The sequence below is a fragment of the Cetorhinus maximus genome, chromosome 35 (assembly GCF_964194155.1).
Source record: "Cetorhinus maximus chromosome 35, sCetMax3.hap1.1, whole genome shotgun sequence".
In the NCBI taxonomy this organism is placed as follows: Eukaryota; Metazoa; Chordata; class Chondrichthyes; order Lamniformes; family Cetorhinidae; genus Cetorhinus; species Cetorhinus maximus.
In genome coordinates this window covers 8,864,622-8,884,638 of record NC_135913.1, presented here as the reverse complement: position 1 = coordinate 8,884,638, position 20,017 = coordinate 8,864,622, and the positions used below count along the sequence as shown (strand labels likewise).

Sequence of the window (20,017 nt, the reverse complement as noted above, 5' to 3'; positions counted from 1 at the left end):
TACCTTTTTAACTGTTTGCTGTACCTGCATGTTAGCTTTAAGTGAGTCATGAACAAGGACATTGAAATACATTTGAAGATCAACGCTTCCCAGTCTCTCACCATTTAACAAATGGTCTGTATTTCTTATTTCCTGCCAATGTGGATAACCTCACATTTCTCCACATTGTATTCCCTCTGCCAAATTTTGGCCACTCTCTTATCCTCTCCAGATCCCCTTGAAGCATCTTTGCATCCTCCTCACAACTCACACTTCCGCCTAATTTCCTGTCACCTGCAAACTTCTAAATATTACATTTAATCCCCACGTCCAAATCATTGATACAGATTGTGAATAGCTGCGCCTGTGATCCTTGTGCTACCTCACTGTACCACATCCACGGGTCTCCCCTTATCTATTCTGCTGACTGCATCCTCAAAAAACCCCAACAGGTATGTTAAACATGATTTCCCTTTAATAAATCCATGTTGAATCTGCCCAATGCTACCATTATTTTCTAAGTGTTCTATTATCACATCCTGTATTGCAGAATCTCGCATTTTCCCTACTACTTATGTCAGGCTAACAGATGTCTCATTCCCACTTTACTCTCTCCCTCCTTTCATAAACAACGGGGTTATATTTTCCACCTTCCAATCTACAGGAACCATTCCAGAGGCTACAGAATTTTGAAATATGATTACCAACGCATCTACTATCTCTGCAGCCACTTCCTTCAACACTCTGGGTTGTAGATCATCAGGTTCAGGGAATTTGTCTAATTTAAGTCCCATTAATTTCTCTAATACTTTTTTTTAACAAATATTAATATCTTGCAGTTCCTCGTTTACACTAGTTCCTTGATTCTCCTTTATTTCTGAGCAATTTTTAGTATTTTTCTCTGTGAAGACAGACACAAAGTATTTGTTTAATTTCTTTGCCATTTCCTTATTCCGCATTGTAAATTTTCCTGACCTTGCTTGAAATGGACCCACATTTATTTTTAAGAATATTTTCCTTTTTACAGACCTGCAGAAGCATTTACAATCAGTCTTTGTGTTTCTTGCTAGTTTACTCTCATATTCTATCTTTTCTTTCTTAATCCATTTCTATGTCCTTCTCTGCAGATTTCTAAAATGTTCCCAATTCTCAGGCTTTCCTATTTCTGGCAACTTAATACATCTCTTCCCTTCATCTAATACAATTCTTGATTTCTTTAGTTGGGACACTTTGGTTACTGGGTTTTTGTGCATCAAAGGAATGTATTTTTGTTGTAAACACGTCACATTTCAAAGCCTTGAATGGAAATTGGGGTAAAGACACCACTGAGATTCACACTCAGGATCTTCGGTTTACTAGACAGTCTTTGGAACTGCTTTATCCACAGCATCCACATAAACGCCAGCAGACCAATTGTCTTCCTAATCACTTGCTCCATTGCATGCCTAGTGATTCATGGACTGGGTCTCCGAGATCCCTCAGTACCGTACTGTCTTCAGTCTTTCTCCATTCAGGTAAGTTACTGCTTTTCTATTCTTACAGGCAAAGGGGACAAATTCACATTGTCTCACATTCAACTCCATCTGCCAATTTTTTGCCCATTCACTTCACCTATCTAAACCCCTTAATAGACTCTTTATGTCCACTTGACAAGTTACTTTCCTAACTTTGCACCATCGGCAAATTTAGCTACCATGCATTCAGTTCCTTCAACCAAGTAATTTACACAGGTATTGGAGGCCCCAGCACTGACCTCTGTGTCACTCCACTAGTACCAGTTTGCCAAACCGAAAATGGCCCTTTACCCCAACTCTCTGTTTGCTGTTAGCTAATCAATCATCCATACATACTAATATGCTACCACCTACATAATAAATTCTTATCTTGTTATCTTTGTTAACTTTGATGTGACACTTTATCAAATTGCTTTTGGAAATCCAAGTGCACCAAATCTACAGATTCTGCTATGTCAATTTTCATGTTACTTCCTCAAAGAAATCTAATCCATTCGCCCCATGTGATTTCCAATCTGCTGGGCCTTCCATGAATCTAGGGAATTTTGGAAGATCACAACCAATGCATCTACTATGTCTGCAGCCACTTCCTTTAAGACCCTATGATGAAAGCAATCAAGTCAAGGGACTTGTTAACATTTGGATCTAATAGTTTTCCTAATACCTTTTCCCTCGGAACCCTGATTGTTTTAAGTTCCTCCTTTCTTTTTACCTCTTGATTTTCAAGTATTCTTGGGATGTTTCTTGTGTCTTCTACAGCGAAGAGAGACACAAAATACCTGTTCAACGCTTCTTCCATTTCCTCATTTCCCATTGTTAATTTCCCAGCCTCATTTTCTATGGTACCTATGCACACTTTAGTATTCATTTCCTATATAAATATTTGGAGAACCTCTATCAGCTTTTATACTTCTAACTGGCTTTCTCTCATACTCTGCTGATAAAAGGCACCTTTACTATGATGTCATTAATTAATCCAGTCTCATTGAACATTCCCAGGTCTAAAATAGCCGTTCTGTGGTTGTCACTGGAACATACTCACTAAGAAACTGTCTTGAATACACTCTACGAACTCATCTTCCAGGCAACCTTTGCCATTCTGCTTCATCCAATATGTATGAAGATTAAAACAACACGCAATTATTGCAGCACCTTTCTTACAAGTGCCCATTATTTTTTCCTGTATATTCTGTCCGAAAGTGTGAATGTATTAGGGGCCTATAAGCTACTCCCACATGGACTGCTGCGGTTCAAGAAGGAAGCTCACCACAACTTTCCCAAGGACAATTAGGGATGGGCAATTAATGTTGGCCTAGCCAGTGATGCCTGGATCCCATGATTGAATAAAAAAGTGACATGTTACCTTTGCTAATTCATATTCTACTCAAACTAATTATACATCTTGATCTTCAGAACTAAGATCATCTCTGACTTCTGTACTAATGTCATCAGTTATTAAAAGAGCAACCCCACCACCTTTTCCTCGCTTTTGCCATCTAAACATTGTTCTCTTTTTCCCAAATTAATGGCCAACAGTGACCGGGGACAGACACCCAACTCTGAGGAGGAGGGGATACCTCGCAATATTCCCCTACACCCGAGACACAAAGATCTTTGGGACTGGCATCCCATAGCCTAGGGTTCAGAGAGAGAGAAATAACGAATCAAACTAAATGTTTCTTTTTATTCATAGCTAACACTAATAATAATGGACAGTGTTTTTTAATACTAGTAACAGTGCTCAAATATATTGTTAAATATTAAGTGATTCTAAACACAATCTCACACTGTCTGGTACTTACCCCAGTTTCTGTATTTTACAGTCCGGTCCCCTCAGAGCTACAGACAGTCGTTTCACTCCTGAATCTCCCAGTTTGTTATCAGCCAGGTTCAGATCTGTCAGTGAGCGATTAAAAACAGAGGCAAGATCCTCAGCACAAGAATCTGTCAGTTTGTTGCCCAATAGACTGGGGGGTGGGGGGAGGGTTCGAGAGAGAAAAAATAACAGGAATCAGAATAAATTTCCAGTTTTTTTTCAAAGAACGTAACTAATTAAAATAATAATATACAGTGTGAAACACTCAAGAAACACAATTTCAAAACATAAAAGCAATCTCCAATTGATGCTGTGGGTGTGAAGTATAAAGGAATGTTCTGTAAATAGTCAGCCTGGGAGACAGGATCTGTGAAGGGAGAAACAGAGCCCAGAGTCCCGCAGGCGGGCGCGTGCCTGACCCAAGCAGGCGGGGAATCGCGGGAGAAGACGTCGGACGAGCGTCCTGACGTCATCACGCACTCGTGCAATATTTGGCTTGGCGGGCACGCGCAAACGTTGAAGAGCTCCCGCGGACAATGAAGCGGGAAATTAAACCCATTAACGTCCCAATTGTCAGCGGGTTTTCGTGGCCCATCCAACCTGACGTTGGGGGACCAGCCAATCGACCAGGCGACCTTTACATTCTTGATGAAACCTCATCCAAGGGAGGGATGAAATCTCCGTTAGAATTTATAATAAAAATAAATATCTGGGGCCTGTTTTTTTTGTGAGGCCTGTTTCCAGGTGCTTGATTTTGCTGCAGGGACAGTTTTGCAGCACTTTTGTGCATTATTTTATTATCTGGGGGTCTGCAGCTCTATGAGGCATCTGTCTGCCTTCAGGGAGCTCACTGGAAGCGCTCCCCAGCATTTACAGTGAGGTCGGTGCCGCCCTCTTCCCTCCCCCAGCGGCAGTGCTGAGCCTTTCCCCGGGTACGCTTCACACTGGCTGCCTCTCAATTGGCCAAGCAGCGTAAGATCATGGTCGCGGGGCTGATCGGGCAGAAGCACATTTCACATCCGCTCCCAGGCTCCCCGATCGTGCACCCGACAAGGGAAAAATTCAGGCCAGGTTAATGTTTCAGTTTGATGAGTTTACATTGGAACTGGGAAAAGCAGCGTCTTGACTGGTTTTAATGACATTAAATTGGGGGGAGGGGGGATTGTAAAATGGAAGTGCACCGATTATTAACGTGACAAAACTGGTGAGGGCACAAAACAAATCAGAGGTGTCAGCTGTGGCTCAGTTCATAGCACCCTCACCTTTGCATCAGAGGGTTGTGGGTTCATGTCCCACTCCTGGAAACCAAGAACTGTGAATGTACTCGAAAGAGTTACATGCGATCTGTTGATAACTCAAAAGAGTTACAAAACAAATCACGGGATTCCACACCTTAAACCCGTGTCACTCGTGTGTGGACATGGAGGGAGGATGGTAAAGGAATGGAGTTTGTGGTGGGGAGAAAGATAATGGCTGTGAGGTCAGTACACAGTGTTAGGCTTACAGCCTTATATGTGACTAAGGATAAAAGTGAACTTGGTCAAAAGGTCTTGCCCACCCAGTCACTGGCAATGCCCAGGCAGCAGCATTGGCTGTCAGAAGCTAATAATAGTAACAGTGCTCAAAATATATTTTTAAATATTAAATGATTCTAAACATAATCTCACACTGTCTGGTACTTACTCCAGTTTCTGTATTTTACAGTCCGGTCCCCTCAGAGCTACAGACAGTCGTTTCACTCCTGAATCTCCCAGGTTGTTATTACCCAGGTTCAGATCTGTCAGTGAGCGATTAAAAACAGAGGCAAGATCCTCAGCACAAGAATCTGTCAGTTTGTTGCCCCCTAGACTGGGGGGTGGGGGGAGGGTTCGAGAAAGAAAAAAATAACAGGAATCAGAATAAATTTCCAGTTTTTTTCAAAGAACGTAACTGATTAAAATAATAATATACAGTGTGAAACATTCAAGAAACACAACTTCAAAACATAAAAGCAATCTCTAATTGATGCTGTGGGTGTGAAATATAAAGGAATGTTCTGGAAATAGTCAGCCTGGGAGACAGGATCTGTGAAGGGAGAAACAGAGTCCAGAGTCCCGCAGGCGGGCGCATACCTGACCCAAGCAGTCGGGGAATCGCGCGAGATGATGTCGGACGAGCGTCCTGTCGTCATCGCGCACTCGCGCGATATTTGGCTGGGCGGGCACGCGCAAACGTTGACGAGCTCCCGCGGACAATGAAGCGGGAAATTAAACCCGTTAGAGAGAGAGAGAAATAACAGGAGGCAGAGGAAATGCAGTTTCATTTTCATTAATAACATTATCACTGACATTAATAATAATGGACAGTGTTTATTTATTTTTCTAATAACTCTGTGGAAAATGTCCTGTTAGACATTCAGTTATTATCAACATCATCTCACACAGTTTGGTACTTACCCCAGTCTCTGTATTTTACAGCCCAAGTTCCTCAGACCCACAGACAGTAGTTTCACTCCTGAGTCTCCCAGTGGATTAACACCCAGGTTCAGATCTGTCAGTGACTGGTTTGTACTGATCACAGAGGCAAGATCCTCGGTACAAGAATCTGTGAGATTGTTATCCTGCAGACTGGAGACAAGGGAGAGAAAACCAACAGGAATCAGGGTAAATCTCTGGTGTCTGAGGGAACACTATTAATGACAATAGTAATGTTCAGTGTGAGACACCCCATTATATAGAGGGAAAATACTGTTGATGATGAAAATCTGAAATATAAATAGAAAATGCTGGAAATACTCAGCAAGTCAGACACTATATGTGAAGAAAGAATTAGAGATAACAGTTTGAATTTTAAGCTCACCCGCCAGGGGGTTTTTAAGCAATGGGTGAGAGTAAAATTTTTGGGCTGGGTTTCCCACCAGCCGAGACATCTCAGCGATTGACGCTGGGGTGGGTGAGGTCTCAGACGGGCCACCCGCCCTCTCCCCAGTTGAGGCCCTTAAGTGGCCAATTATTGATCACCTGAGGGCCCTTTCCCATCCAGCCTCAATTTTTAGGTCGGCGGGAGGAGTTCCTGGGTGTGGTGGAAGCCTAAAAATAACCGGATTCAGGCCTTTGGCGGAAGGGGCCGGGGGCGGGGAGGTGTCTCCATCAGAAGCCCCCCTTTTAACCTCGGACATACCCCATCCCCCTCGCCCCCAGCTGCCCCACCAAGGTCCAGTGGCCGTAGGACCTCCCTCCAGCCCTCAGTCCCTGACACCCCAATCGCCTACTGTCCAGCCCCCAGGCTTCCCCATCCTCCGTAAGTGGGTGTTTGGACGTAGGGTCAGGGTAGTCAGAGTTACCAATGCGATATTATCAGAGCTGACAGGTGGGAGGAGCCGTCCACTTCGGTGGTGGAGACAGGGGACGTCCCGGTTCAGACAATACTGGCGCCATCTGTAAAGGCAGCCAGCAGTACTTTCAAACACAGCAGCTCTGGAGGGACTAGCGAGGGAGCCCTGGTTACTGAATGAAGAGCTGAAATGGCAGAAGACAGATCAAGGGTTGCACGCTGATGAGTGCTGCATGCAGGAGACATGCATGTGGTGCCATGCGGGACAGTCAGGCTGCCACCAGTATAGGCTAGTGTGTCTCTTTGATGGGCGAGTTACATGAAGATTTCTATGCTTGCAGATGTAAACAGCTGACGAGAGGGCCTGAGCCAAGATTGGTCACTGTACCCCAGATCTCCTCATCCTTACACCCATGGAAATTCAGACACATGAACTGGGAGATCTGGAGGCAGGGCGGGCAATCACTGATGTTGAGGTGGGTTGTGGAGTTGAGAGAATGAGTGGCCTAATGGATGGACACAGGAGACCCTCTGGTGAGCAGAAAACAAACGTTTCCCTAGAAACACTATTTGTTCTTTCACAGATCAAGGGCTGTGACCGGGTGACAGCCATCCACCTCTGAGGACGAGAAGCGGACCTCAGAGGGTGCACCGTCACATTATTCCCCTCGCACCCTCCACCAGTGCAGGTACTATCACGTCGGGAGATAGTCACATTCCATTAGTAAAGGACTCACAATCTGGTGAACAGCACAGACACGCCCGAGCAGCTGATGGAGAAAGTAATAGCCAAGAGAGGGAAAGGCAATGTCAAGCTTCAGGCTGATAACATTTCACCAGCGTCTTCAACAAGGCAGCAGATGTTGGAACTGCAGCATGAGGTATGTTAACATGAAGAAGCTGTGTGTAACCAGACACCAAGGATGCAGGAGTTAATCCAAGCTATGATTATTGCTGTGTCCCGGGAATGAGTGCCCTAGGCATCCTCTACTGAGAGATTGGTGACCTTGATGGACAGTCAATCCAGCAGACCAACGATTGGAGATACATACTGACCGGCATGTCATCACCACCTCCATGGGCAATGGCTGGGTGAGAGGGGGTGAGGTGACTGGAGTCACCACCAATTCCTCGGACTCCTCAGGTGAGCAGGGAGGGTCCAGTGTGCCCTGAAAGTGTATAGGAGTGACTGCCTGCAGCATCTGGGGGCTCCTCTCAGGGTGCTCCTGGATTTTCCACTGCTCTGACTCGAACACCAGCACCTCACAAACCCACGATAACAGAGCCGATTCCAGTATCTGTGCAGGAGGCCCTCAGTATGCTGGGGCCCTCGAAACCTAAGGGAACCAGAGGACAACCACCATGGTCATTGAAATCCTCGGACGAGAAAGGTCAGCACCCTGCCTCCACCTCAGCTGACAGCGCAGGGGGATTGCAATGTAGGAGCCCCCATCATCACTTTAAAAGGTTCATCTCATTGCACTTGGGTTTCACAGGGTTATATTTTGTTGTGACATATCACCTTGCTGTGTATGTGTCTTCAATGAATTTTAAGATGGTGCATCACAAAATTAATCTTTCACCATTATTTTAAGAACATTACTGTGCCTTTAACAGTTCACTGTCTCCTGCAAATGGTGACAATGGAAGGACAACACAGAATGAGTTCAGTTCATTTCCAACGTTTTTGCCTGATGTGGTAACGGTTCCAGGGAAATGTTCAGGACATTCAAAGAAATGGTGGAACAAGGCACAAGGTGGAAGATTAATTATATTAAATGGGTGTCTAAGTAAAGACTCATATGGAACACGTCTGTATGTTGAATCTCAAGCTTCACTTGCACATTTTGACCAGGTGACAGTGCAGGGACGGGGATATAGTTCCAAGTCAGGATGGTGTGTGACTTCGAGGGGCACTTGCAGTTTCTGATGCATCTGCTGACCTTGTCCTTCCAGGTGGTAGAGGCCACGGTTTTGGAAGTTGCTGCTGAAGGAGTCTTGGTGTGGTGCTACCCCCAATGTGGGCCGCTGGTGGAGGGAATGGATGTTAAGTTGGTCAATAGGATTCTGTTCAAGCGTACTCATTTGCCCTGGATGGTGTCAAGATTCTTGATTGTTGTTAGAGCTGCACTGATCCAGGCAAGTGGAGAGCATTCCTTCACATTCCTGACTTGTGGCCTTCTAGATAGTTAAGAGATGTTGGGGTGTCAGGAAGTTAATCACTGCAGAATTCCCAGCCTCTATGGGGTGGTGGTGGTGGTGGAGGTGGTGGTGAGGTTAGATTCTCTCTTGTTGGAGATGGTAATTGCCTGGCTCTTGTGTGGTGCATTTGTTACTTGCCACTTATCAGGCCAAGCCTACAAATTCTCCAGGTCTTGCTGCACAAGAACAAAGAAATAGGAGCCGGAGTAGCCTGCTCAGACAATATGATCATGAATGACCTAGGGCTTCAACTCCACTTTCCCACCCACTCCCCATGTTGCTCAATCCAATGAGGGAACAAAAATCTGTCTCTCTCAGCCTTAGAATTATTTATTCAACGATGGGGATCCACAACCCTCTGGGATAGAGGATTCCAAAGATTCATAACCCCTTAAGTGAAGCATCAGTCCTTAAAGTTCAGTAGCCTATACTAAGACTGTTTCCCTGCAGAGAGAAGTTAGGGAGCTAGGTAAGAAATTAGCAAGCGCGGCCTGAAAAGCAGTAATCTCTGGATAACTCCTCGTATCCCGCACAAGTGAACACAGAAATAGGAGGGTAAGCAGATGAATTAGTGGCTGCAAAGATGGTGCAGGGGAAAGGGATTTCGAATTGCTGGGACTTTGTAAACAGCTCTGAGGGAGGTGGGACCTCTACAGGCCAGATGGATTGCACCTAAACAGAGCTGGAGCTGAGTGCCTGGTGATTTGCTCCTGGTATTGAGGAGTGTTTAAACTAACTTGGCTGGAGTGTGGGAACCAGGAGGTAATATCAGAGAGGAATACCAAGGAATGCTGGGAGAAATATATAGCACTAGAGTGGGAAATAGTAAGTTATTAAGTCTGTACAGAGTAGGGGGGAAGACAATAAAGTCGAAATCAGGGTTACAGAGCAGTTTAGTGAATGCATGGAGAGTGGTAAATAAGATTGGTGAGTTCCAGATGCACGTGCCATGTGGAAATATCGTGCTGTGGCAGTAACAGAGGCCTCACTCAGCGAATGGAAGGGCTGGGTATTAACTATTCCTGAATATAGAGTATTCAGGGAAGATAGGAAAGGGATAAAATGGAATGGGGTGGTTGTAATGATTAAGCAGAATATTTCAGTGCTGGAGAAAGGGGATGATCCAAAGAGGTCAAGGACAGAATTTATATGGCTCGATCTATGGAACAAAAAAGGTGCAATTATATTGCTAGTCTATAGGCTACCAACTAGGGGAAAGATGTAGAAGAACAAATTTGTAAGGAAATTCCAGAGAGGTGCAAGAATCATGAAGTAGTTATAATGGGGAACTTTAATTGTCCAAATATAGACTGGGATAGTATTAATGTGACAGGCAGAGAGGGGCAAGAATTCCTAGAGTGACCAGGAAATTGTTCTACAGCAGCGTGTTTCCAGTGTGAGAAAGGATGCACAGCTTGACATGATTCTTTGGAATGAGATGGGCCAAGTAGATCAAGTATAAAGGAGTGATCACTGTATCGTAAGGTTTAAGCTGACTATGGGATAAAACAAAGAACAGCCCAGATAAGAATTATTAATATGGGGAAAGCCAACTTTAATGGTGTAAGAATGGGTCTGACCCAGTTAAATTGGACTGTTTGAGCCAATAATCGTCACACGTGGCTGGCCTTCCCCCATTGAGGATGGGAATATTGGTGAAGCCTTTTCCTCCAGTGAGCTGTTTAATCGCCCGTCACCATTCACAACTGGATGTGACAGGTGTACAAAACTTTGATCTTATCGGTTGGTTGTGGGATCACGTGCTTCTCCCATTAGTTGCATGCAAGTTGTCCTGGTTTGCAGCTTCACCAGTTTGGCACCTCATTTTTAGGTGCACCCAAGTCTAAGTCATGAACATATATCGAGACATGTAATACTGCTCGTCCTGAAGCAACCGGTGGAGAGCTCCACTGTCTGCTTCCTCGGACTGAAAAACAACCATTAACAACTATTTTCTGTTTCCTGTCACTCAGACAACTTTATATCCATGCTGTCACAGTGCCTTTTATTACTTGGGCTTTAACTTCGCTGCCAAGCTAATTAAGTGCCTATTAATAAGTTTTATTTTAAATAACACTATTCCCAATACTAATAATAACATGTTTATGATTCAGATTATTAAATATGGAAATTATTGTCATTGGCAGCTGCACCTTGAGCTCTTCGGCCCCAAGCTATGGATTTCCCTTCCTAATTCCTTCCACCTCTCTACCCCTCTCTTCTCCTTTAACACTCTCGTTAAAATCTACCTCCCTGACTTGGCTTTTAGTTGCCTGTCCTAATATCTCATTTTCCACGCTGCCCAAGTCTGTTCGATAACACTCCTGTGAAGTGTCTTGGGACAATTAACTATATTAAAGCTGCTATATGAATGAAAGTTGATGTTGTTGTTGATGACACCATGACTGATACTAATGATACCGTACAGTGTTCGACATCCCGTTATCAGAAACAACATCTCACACAGTTTCTGAATTTTACTGTTGGGTTATTGGGAGCCACAGATTGTGATAGCTTATTCATTTTGATAGTTTATTAACTGCCTTACCAATATATTTATGGAAGTTTTATACTTTTATTACAAACTGAGAAGCTTTCAAGTTTAAAGATCTATAATGTGAATGTCTAATTAACCTAAGCTAAAAATGTAAGAATACAATATGGGGGGGAATTTTACAGCACGGGAGGGGCTGTAAAATAGGATGGGCCGTTCACAATCCATTGACTTCGGCGGGGTCTGGAAAATCCCACTGGTGAGAGGGACCATAAAATTCCACCATGGGAATTGTAGAAGCAATAATCGTTTTGTTCATTTTTAAATTCTGATTCATGTCTTTGAGAATGACTTTAAATGATTTTTAAAGGTATTATTCCTGAATCTTGCAGTTTGTCGTAACTCGGGTCCAGACTCATCAGTGCCCAATTTATACTGAGAGGGGAGCTATGAATATGTGAGGCTGTTACTATCCGGCTGGAGATCAGAGAGAGAAACCTTTCATGAATCAGAGTAAATCCGGGGTTTTTATTAATAAGACTAATACTTGTAGTAATGAAAATGTGCAGTGTTTATTAGTGACGCTATTACTGATACTCGTAATAATTTACAGCATCAGACATACAGTCTTTAAAAACACAATCTCACAGTCTGGGACCTTGCTGGGAGTGGGAGCGGAGCTGCAGGGGGCAGTCGGGAGCTGAGGAATGCCTGTAAATAAAGACCAGGGATTGCAGCGCGGCCGACCTTGCTGGGAGTGGGAGCGGAGCTGCAGTCGGGAGCTGAGGAATGCACCGTTTCAGCTGCTGACAAGCAGCAGTGGAGGGGGAAAGGCAATTGTGACGTCACAGGAAGCCAGTGCGTTGATTGGCCGGTAAGTGCCCAGTGGGTGGGACAGTGTGCGCGCTTAGACTGGAGTGGAAGTTAAGGTAGATCTATAAATAAAAATAACCAAGACTTTGAAAGTAAATAACCCGAAACTTTAAAAGCTTAACATTAAAATTTAAACATGCATTAAAAAAATAATTAAAACACATACCTGTGTATTCAAGAAGCATATAACTTTTAGTTGTCAGTGGTACTCACATTCAATAAGCACAGTAAATTGTAGCACACATAGGAATAAAGTCATTCAGTTAAGTGAACTAAATAAGATAGGGTAAAATGGCAGGACAGGTGTTGCGTTGCAGCTGTGGGATGTGAGGTCGCTTGGGTGCCAAGGCGATCCATGACAAACATGCCTGCAGAAACTGTAAGCAGCTAGAGGAATTCCAGACCAGGCTTATTGACCTGGAAGCCGAACTGCAGGCTCTGCACAACACAAGGGAGGGGAAAAAATGACTGGGCACTTTGTTCCAAAAGATGGTCACATCTCTTAGAATAGGGTCACCTGTTTTGGTCAACAGTGAGGGACAGGATGACGTGGCTGTGGACAAAACAGGTAAAGGGACCAAGCATACAGCAGTGGAGGAGCCTCAGACTTTGCAATTATTAAACAGGTTTGAGGTGCTCACGACCTGTGTGGACGAAAGCGAGGCCTGCAAGGTGGATGAGCAGGCTGGCCATGGTATCATGGTACAGGAAGCCATTCATGTGAGGGGGAGCAAACAGGAATGTACTTATGATAGGACATAGTATAGTGAGGGGAATTGACAGTCTTCTCTGTAGCAAGGAGTGAGTGTCCAGACAGCTGTGCTCCCTGCCCAGTGCCAGGGGTCAGGACATCTGTTCAGAGCTGGAGAGGAACTTGGTGGGATGGGGAGGATCCAATTGTCGTAGACCATCTAAGTACCAACGACATAGGCAGGAAAAGGAAAGAGGTTCTGCAAAGTCAGTGTGAAGGTCTAGGTAGCGAATTAAGAAGCAGAGCCTCAAAGGTACTACTTTATGCGATATTACCTGAGCCACGTGCAAATTGGCAACGGGCCAATGAAATTAGAGAGACGAATGCGTGGCTCAAAGACTGGTGTGGGGAGGAATGGGTTCCGGGTTGTGGGGCACCAGCACCAGTGGGGGCCGTACCTTGGAACGGTCCACACCTGAACCATGCTGGGATGAGTGTTCCTGTGAATTGCGTAACTAGGGAAGTAGAGAGGGCTTTGAACCAAACGGGGTGCACGCGGACGGGAGGGGGTGGGGGCGGTGAGTGAGGGAACAAACTTGGCTAGATGTAGCAAATCAAGGGGTAGAGTCAAGACAGGAAAACAAAATAGTAATATGAGAAATGTGGGACAGAGAATGGCAGGAAGGGCCAAAGGGAAAGCACAGAGAATACACCAACAGTCAAGACTAGATGTTACAAAGATAACATTATCTACACAATAATGTTGGCTTTGTGTCTGAATGCATGGAGCATTCATAACAAAGTAAATGAATTGATAGAGCACACTGAAGTAAATAAATATGACTCGATAGCCATTATGGAGTCGTGGCTGCAGGATGACAACGATTCAGTCCTGAATACTGAGGGGTGCATGACATTGAAGAAGAATAGGAAGCTCGGTAAAGGTGGAGGGGTAGCACTGGTAATCAAAGATAGCATTGGTGCAACCGTTAGAGATGACCTTGCTTCAGGAGATCAGAATATAGAGTCGGTCTGAGTTGGGATGAGAAATAGTAGGGGAAAAAGTCACTAGTGGGAGTGGTCTACAGGCCCCCTAACAGTAACCACAATGGAGGACAAGAAGAAATATTGGGTGGTTGTGATAAAGCGGCGGCAATAACCATGGGTGATTTTAATCTATATATAAACTGGAAAAATCAGATGGGCAGCATAGCCTGGATGAGGAGTCCTTACAATGCTTTCGAGATAGTTTCTTAGAGCAGCATGTTCTGGAACTAACCGGGGAACAGGTTATATTAGACTTGGTATTGTGTAACGTGAAAAGGTTAATTAGTGACCTGAAAGTGAAGGCACAACTAAGTAGCAGCGACCACAATATGATTGTATTTTACATCCAGTTTGAAAGGGAGGAGAATGGGTCTGAGCTAGTACCTTAAATTTAAATAAGGGCAGCTATGTGGGCATGAAAGCTGAGCAAGCAGAAGTGAACTGGGATACTTAGCTTTAGGATATGTCAATAGAGAAACATTTAAGGGGATAGTTCAGAATATTCAGAATAAGTATATTCCTACGATAAAGAAAAAAATCCTTAACTTATTTACATAACCATCCATGGTTAACTAAAGAAGTTCAGGTAAGCATCAAACGTAAGGAAAATGCGTATAACAGTGCAAAGAGGAGTGGCAGGACAGATGATTAGTCGGAATATAAAGAATGGCAAAGAATGACTCAAAGGTTAATCAGGAGAAATAAATTAGCGCATGAGAGGAAGCTAGCTAGAAATGTAAAAATGGACAACAAGAGTTTCTACAGGTACTTAAAAAGGATAAGACTAAGTAAAGTGAGTGTTGTTCCTCTACAGAGTGACAGTGGGGAATTATTAGTAGATAATAAGGAAATGGCGAATGAAATGAACAAATATTTTATTTCTGTGTTCACTATAAAGGATACAAATAAACATTCCAGTAATAGCTACAAATCAGAAGGTGAAAGGGGAGAGGAACTTGGTAAAAAGCCAATCACTAAGGAAGTGGTACAGAGCAAACTGATGGAGCTGTGGGCTGACAAGTCTCCTCACCCTGATGGACAACAGCCTCGCGTATTAAAAGAGGTGGCTAATGAGCCAGATGGTGTGTTGGTGCCAATTTTCCAAAATTCACTAGATTCTGGAAATGTTCCATCAGACTGGAAAGTTACAAATATAACCTGTCTATTCAAGAAGGGAGTGAGGCACAAAACAGGAAACTGTAGGTATTTGTGGTGGGGAAGTTGTAAAAATTGATTATTAAGGGGGTTGTATCTAAACACTGAGATAAATTTGGGTAATCAGGTAGAATCAGCATGGTTTTGTGAAAGGAAAATCATAGGTAGAAAGGGAGGGGGGTTTGGTTGGGTCAGGCGCGATCCCGATGGGGACCCCAGATCGAGGCTGTGCCGCCATTTTACGTGGGCGGGACAATTAAAGCCTGCCCAGTGTGACGCACGCCCCCGAAGCGCTGAACGCTCCCTGTGGGGGCTTCGGGAGTGGGGCTGGGGTTGGATTCCCTGAGTCGGGGCCTGCGCTCTTTCACACATGCGCGGGGTGACAGAGGCAGAAATCTCCCTGAGGCGCGGAGCGGCCTCACGGAGATTAAGTGCTGAATGAAAGTTTTTAATTAAAGACACAAAAAATTATTTAGACAGGTCCACTCACGTGACAGCGTTTATCAAATGTTTTAAAATGTTTTATTTTATTAATAAACCCTTCATGAAACCTGATCCCGCCCATGGATGAGGTTTTATGAAAAATGTGAAGGCCACCTGGACACTTTGCCTGCCCTTCAACCTTAAGGTTGGACAGGCAGCATTCTGAACTACTTTAATTACTTTCTTAATGGCCTCAATAGGCCTTTGACAGTTTGGCTGCGCACCCACCAAACTGAAAATCTAAATAGCGCGCGGTGACACTGAGACCCCCATCCGATGTCACCGTGCGTCATTTTATGCGTCGGCGAGCAGGCCCCTCCCATGCTCGCCAACCCGAAAATTCTGCCCATATTTAACCAGTTTATTGGGAATTATTTGAAGGAGTAAAATGCACTGTGGATAAAGGGAGCTTGTAGACATACTATACGTAAATTTCCAGAAGGCGTTTGATAAGGTGCCATGCCAAAGTTTACTGTGGACAATAAAAGCTGGTGGTGTAGGGGGTAACATATTAGCATCGATAGGAGAGTGGTTGGCTGGCAGAAAGCAGAGTATGTATAAATGGGTCTTTTTTCCAAAAAGCAGGATGTATCGAGTGGCGTCTCGCAGGGATCTGTGCTGGGATCTCAGCCTTTTACAATTTAAATCAATGATTTACAAGAAGGGAGTGATGGCATGGTCACTAAATTTTCAGATGACACAAAGAATAGGTTAGAAAGTATGTTGTGAAAAGGATAGAAGGAGGTTGCAGATGGATATAGATAAGTTGTGAGTGAGCAAAAACCTGGCTAACGGATAATAACGTGGGAAACTGTGAAGTTGTTCACATTGGCAGGAAGAATAAAAAAGTAGAGAATTATTTAAACAGAGAACGACTGCAGAATTCCGAGGTGCAGGTGGATCTGGGTGTTCTAGTAGATGAGTCACAAAAAGTTAGTATGCAGGTACAGCAAGTAATTCAGAAGGATAATGGAATGCTGTCCTTTATTAAAGGGGAATTGAACATAGAAGTAAGGATGTTATGCTTCAGTTATACGGGGCATTGGACTTGAACAGTGTGTAGTTTTGGTCTCCTTATTTAAGGAAGGATGTAACTGCATTGGAGGCAGTTCAAAGGAGGTTTGCTAGATTGATACCTGGAATGAGTGGGTTGTCTTATGAGGAAAGGTTGGACAGACTGTACTTGTTTCCATTGGAGTTTAAAAGCGTGAGGAGTGATTTGATTTAAGTATATAAGAGGCTGAATGGGCTTGATGAGGTGGACATGGAAAAGATTTTTCCTCCTGTGGGTGAGTCCGGAACTCGGAGTCACTGTTTTTAAAATTAGGGTTTTTCATTTAAGGACAGATATCAGAATTTTTTCTCTCAGACAGTTGTGAGACTGTGGAACACTCTGCCTCAGAAAGTGGTGGAGGTGGGGTTATTGAATATTTTTAAGGCGGAGCTGCATAGATTCTTGTTAGGCAAGGGAATCAAAGATTATCAGCAGAAGATAGGAATGTGAAATTCAAAACACAAGCATGTCAGCCATGATCTTATTGAATAGCAGAGCAGGCTCGAGGGGCCAAATTACCTACTCCTACTCCAATTTCTTATCTTCTTACGTAGTTTCTGTATTTTACTATCAAGATTCCTCAGAGCTGCAGACAGTAGTTTCACTCCAGAATCTTTCAGTTTATTATTATTTGGGTCCAGGTTCGTCAGTGACTGGTTTGTACTGAGAGCAGAGGCAAGATCCTGAGCACAAGAATCTGAGAGCGTTGGTCCACAGGCTGGAGATCAGAGGGAGGGAAAACAGTGGAAATCAGGCAGGCGTGAAATTGGACATGTATGGAGTTGCAGAATAGTCAGCGTTGCATCGGTCATCTGCGACATGGGTCTACTTCAATAGACCTCAATATCAGGCGTTCCTTTCGAGGCCAGAAAATGTGATATTACCTGTTTTACATCCCTGCCATTTCCATGTCCATTTTCACCCCACTGATTAATATTAATCCTATTACTGATACTCATAATAACATGCATAGTGTTATTAAGAACGTAAATCTTGATACTAATAATAATTTAATATACAGTGTCAGACGTTCGGTTATTATAAACAAAAACTCAAGAGTCTGGTACTTACTCCAGTTCCTGTATTTTACAGCCTGGCTTCCTCAGGACCGCAGACAGTAGTTTCACCCCTGAATCTCCCAGATTATTAGAAGGCAGTCTAAACAGAGAAGTGAGAAACACATTAAAACAGGCTGAATTTTTACAATGGATGTAAGGAACAGGAGCTGGGGTTATTTTGGGTCAGAAACCCACAATCGGTGGGAAAGTGATTGAAGTTATGATTTTTGCATGGGGACGTCATTATTTTTAATGGAGACAGATTTCCTGTTCACTTGGCAGCCATCACTGATGCTGCTGGTTGTCCTGAGGGAGAGATCAGGAGTTTGTACCAAAGCTTTCCACAGCACCAGAGGGAAGTGAGATGTCACAGGGAAGCCCGAGGCTTGGCACCCACGGCAGGGAATCCCCTCACTTTATCACTGCCAAACTGGAGGCCATGAGGGAGTGGGCGGGGGCGAGTTCCTCTTCCCCGAGGGGGGCAGGAGGAAGCCACCTCATCATGCAGCAGGGGCTCCACTTTGTTCAGCGTCCTCTCCCTTCACCTCCTCTCTCACAGCCTGCTGTTCCCTCGATGAGCTGTGTCATCCCAGTGCCTCATTGTCCTCAAGGTCCACACCTCTCTGGAGAGCCATGTTATGGAGAATGCAGCAGATTCCCACACTGACAGAGACACTTGCAAGAGGGGATTGGAGGGCACCACCCGACTGGCCCAGGCACTGGAATCACATCTTCAGAAGCCTGATGTCCTGTTCAATGGTTGTCCAGCCATTGTGCCTCTTTCTGGGACTCCCACAGAGAGCTCAGTAACTTCACTTCGAGGAATATCCGTTATCCTCTAGGACACACACTTTGGAGGATGAAGTATCATGGCAGCTGCCAGGAAAGTGAGTGCACACATGGAGGAAGTTTTTGTTGTGGTCACAGACGAGCCACCGAGGGAGTGGAAGCCCTTCCTGTATGGATCTCCCTGACCAGTGACTGGGTGCCTTGATGGCCATTGGGTACAATCAGTGATACCCTGCTCCTAGGGGAATCCCTGTGTCCCTGCAAGGCCTCCCTGTTATTAAATGAATGCGCTGTCCAGCTCTGGCAAAAAGTGAATCCATGACCTGTGAGATGACCTGGTGAGCAGCCACATGTGACATGTCTCTAAGGTCCACACCTGATCCTTGGAAGGAGCCAGAAGTGAAGGAGTTCAATGCCACAATAACTGTGACCAGCGCTGTGAGGTATTCAGCATTGAGCGCACAGATGTATGTGGCCACTGCCTGAAGGGTCACAATATCCGACATCACTGGGCCTTGATAGCTCCGTCTTCAGCAATAGTTCCTGTATTGAATGTTCGGCCTCTGTTGCCTTCCTGCCCCTCTTTCCTTTCCCGTGCCCTTCTGATGCCTGGGGTTCTGCCCTCCCTGCAGAGGGTGTTGCCCCTCATCCAACATCTGACAGCTGCAGCCTTCCTTCTGGGAAAGTGGCCTCTCAATTGTTCTTGGAAGCCTTTCTCCCTCTTTTACCTCCGCACTGCTGGGAGTGCCAACCCCATTCAAATCCTGAGTTTTCCTCCGCACTGCTGGGAGTGCCAACCCCATTCAAATCCTGAGTTTCCCTCCGCACTGCTGGGAGTGCCAACCCCATTCAAATCCTGAGTTTCCCTCCGCACTGCTGGGAGTGCCAACCCCATTCAAATCCTGAGTTTCCCTCCACACTGCTGGGAGTGCCAACCCCATTCAAATCCTGAGTTTCCCTCCGCACTGCTGGGAGTGCCAACCCCATTCAAATCCTGAGTTTCCCTCCGCACTGCTGAGAGTGCCAACCCCATTCAAATCCTGAGTTTCCCTCCGCACTGCTGGGAGTGCCAACCCCATTCAAATCCTGAGTTTCCCTCCGCACTGCTGGGAGTGCCAACCCCATTCAAATCCTGAGTTTCCCTCCGCACTGCTGGGAGTGCCAACCCCATTCAAATCCTGAGTTTCCCTCCGCACTGCTGGGAGTGCCAACCCCATTCAAATCCTGAGTTTCCACTCTCCCTGCTACCTCCGCACCCCCTTACCAAGTGCCTGCCCCACTGACCTTCTTATTGGGCTGTGGCAGCCATGGCTGGCTCCCACTCTGTGCCCACTTTTCTTCAGATGAACAGGTAAACTGTCCGCTCCTTTAGAACTTTAAATCTCAAACCTTATTATGTGCTTAACAAAGTTCTCAACTGTCTTAATTGAGATTCCTGTCCCAACCTGCCTACACTTGGTGATTCATGATGAAACGAGCATCAGCATCTTGAAATTGACACACTGCCGGTGCCAGTGTTCTTGGCACTTTCGCCTCCTCCCTCCGCTGCC

General features: G+C 44.9%; 2 protein-coding genes across 5 annotated transcripts in view; both read right to left on the bottom strand.

The window, feature by feature from the left end:
* LOC144672031 (NACHT, LRR and PYD domains-containing protein 3-like) overlaps positions 1–20,017 on the bottom strand; it is a 705,001-nt gene that overhangs the window by 666,521 nt on the left and 18,463 nt on the right. For 2 of the 4 annotated variants that reach the window (XM_078533974.1, XM_078533971.1), the window contains 4 exons: positions 17,692–17,778; positions 5,745–5,915; positions 4,993–5,157; positions 3,296–3,460 (listed from right to left, as the gene is read on the bottom strand). In XM_078533974.1, the coding sequence (XP_078390100.1) occupies positions 3,296–3,460; positions 4,993–5,157; positions 5,745–5,915; positions 17,692–17,778 (588 nt within the window). The remainder of the gene's footprint in view (positions 1–3,295; positions 3,461–4,992; positions 5,158–5,744; positions 5,916–17,691; positions 17,779–20,017) is intronic. The other 2 variants (XM_078533972.1, XM_078533973.1) reach the window with 2 other exon arrangements.
* Positions 5,835–20,017, bottom strand: part of LOC144672033 (NACHT, LRR and PYD domains-containing protein 3-like) — a 1,181,600-nt gene continuing 1,167,417 nt past the window's right edge. Inside the window, exon 9 of the mRNA XM_078533980.1 lies at positions 5,835–5,892. The gene's annotated coding sequence lies outside the window, so the exon portion shown is untranslated. The remainder of the gene's footprint in view (positions 5,893–20,017) is intronic.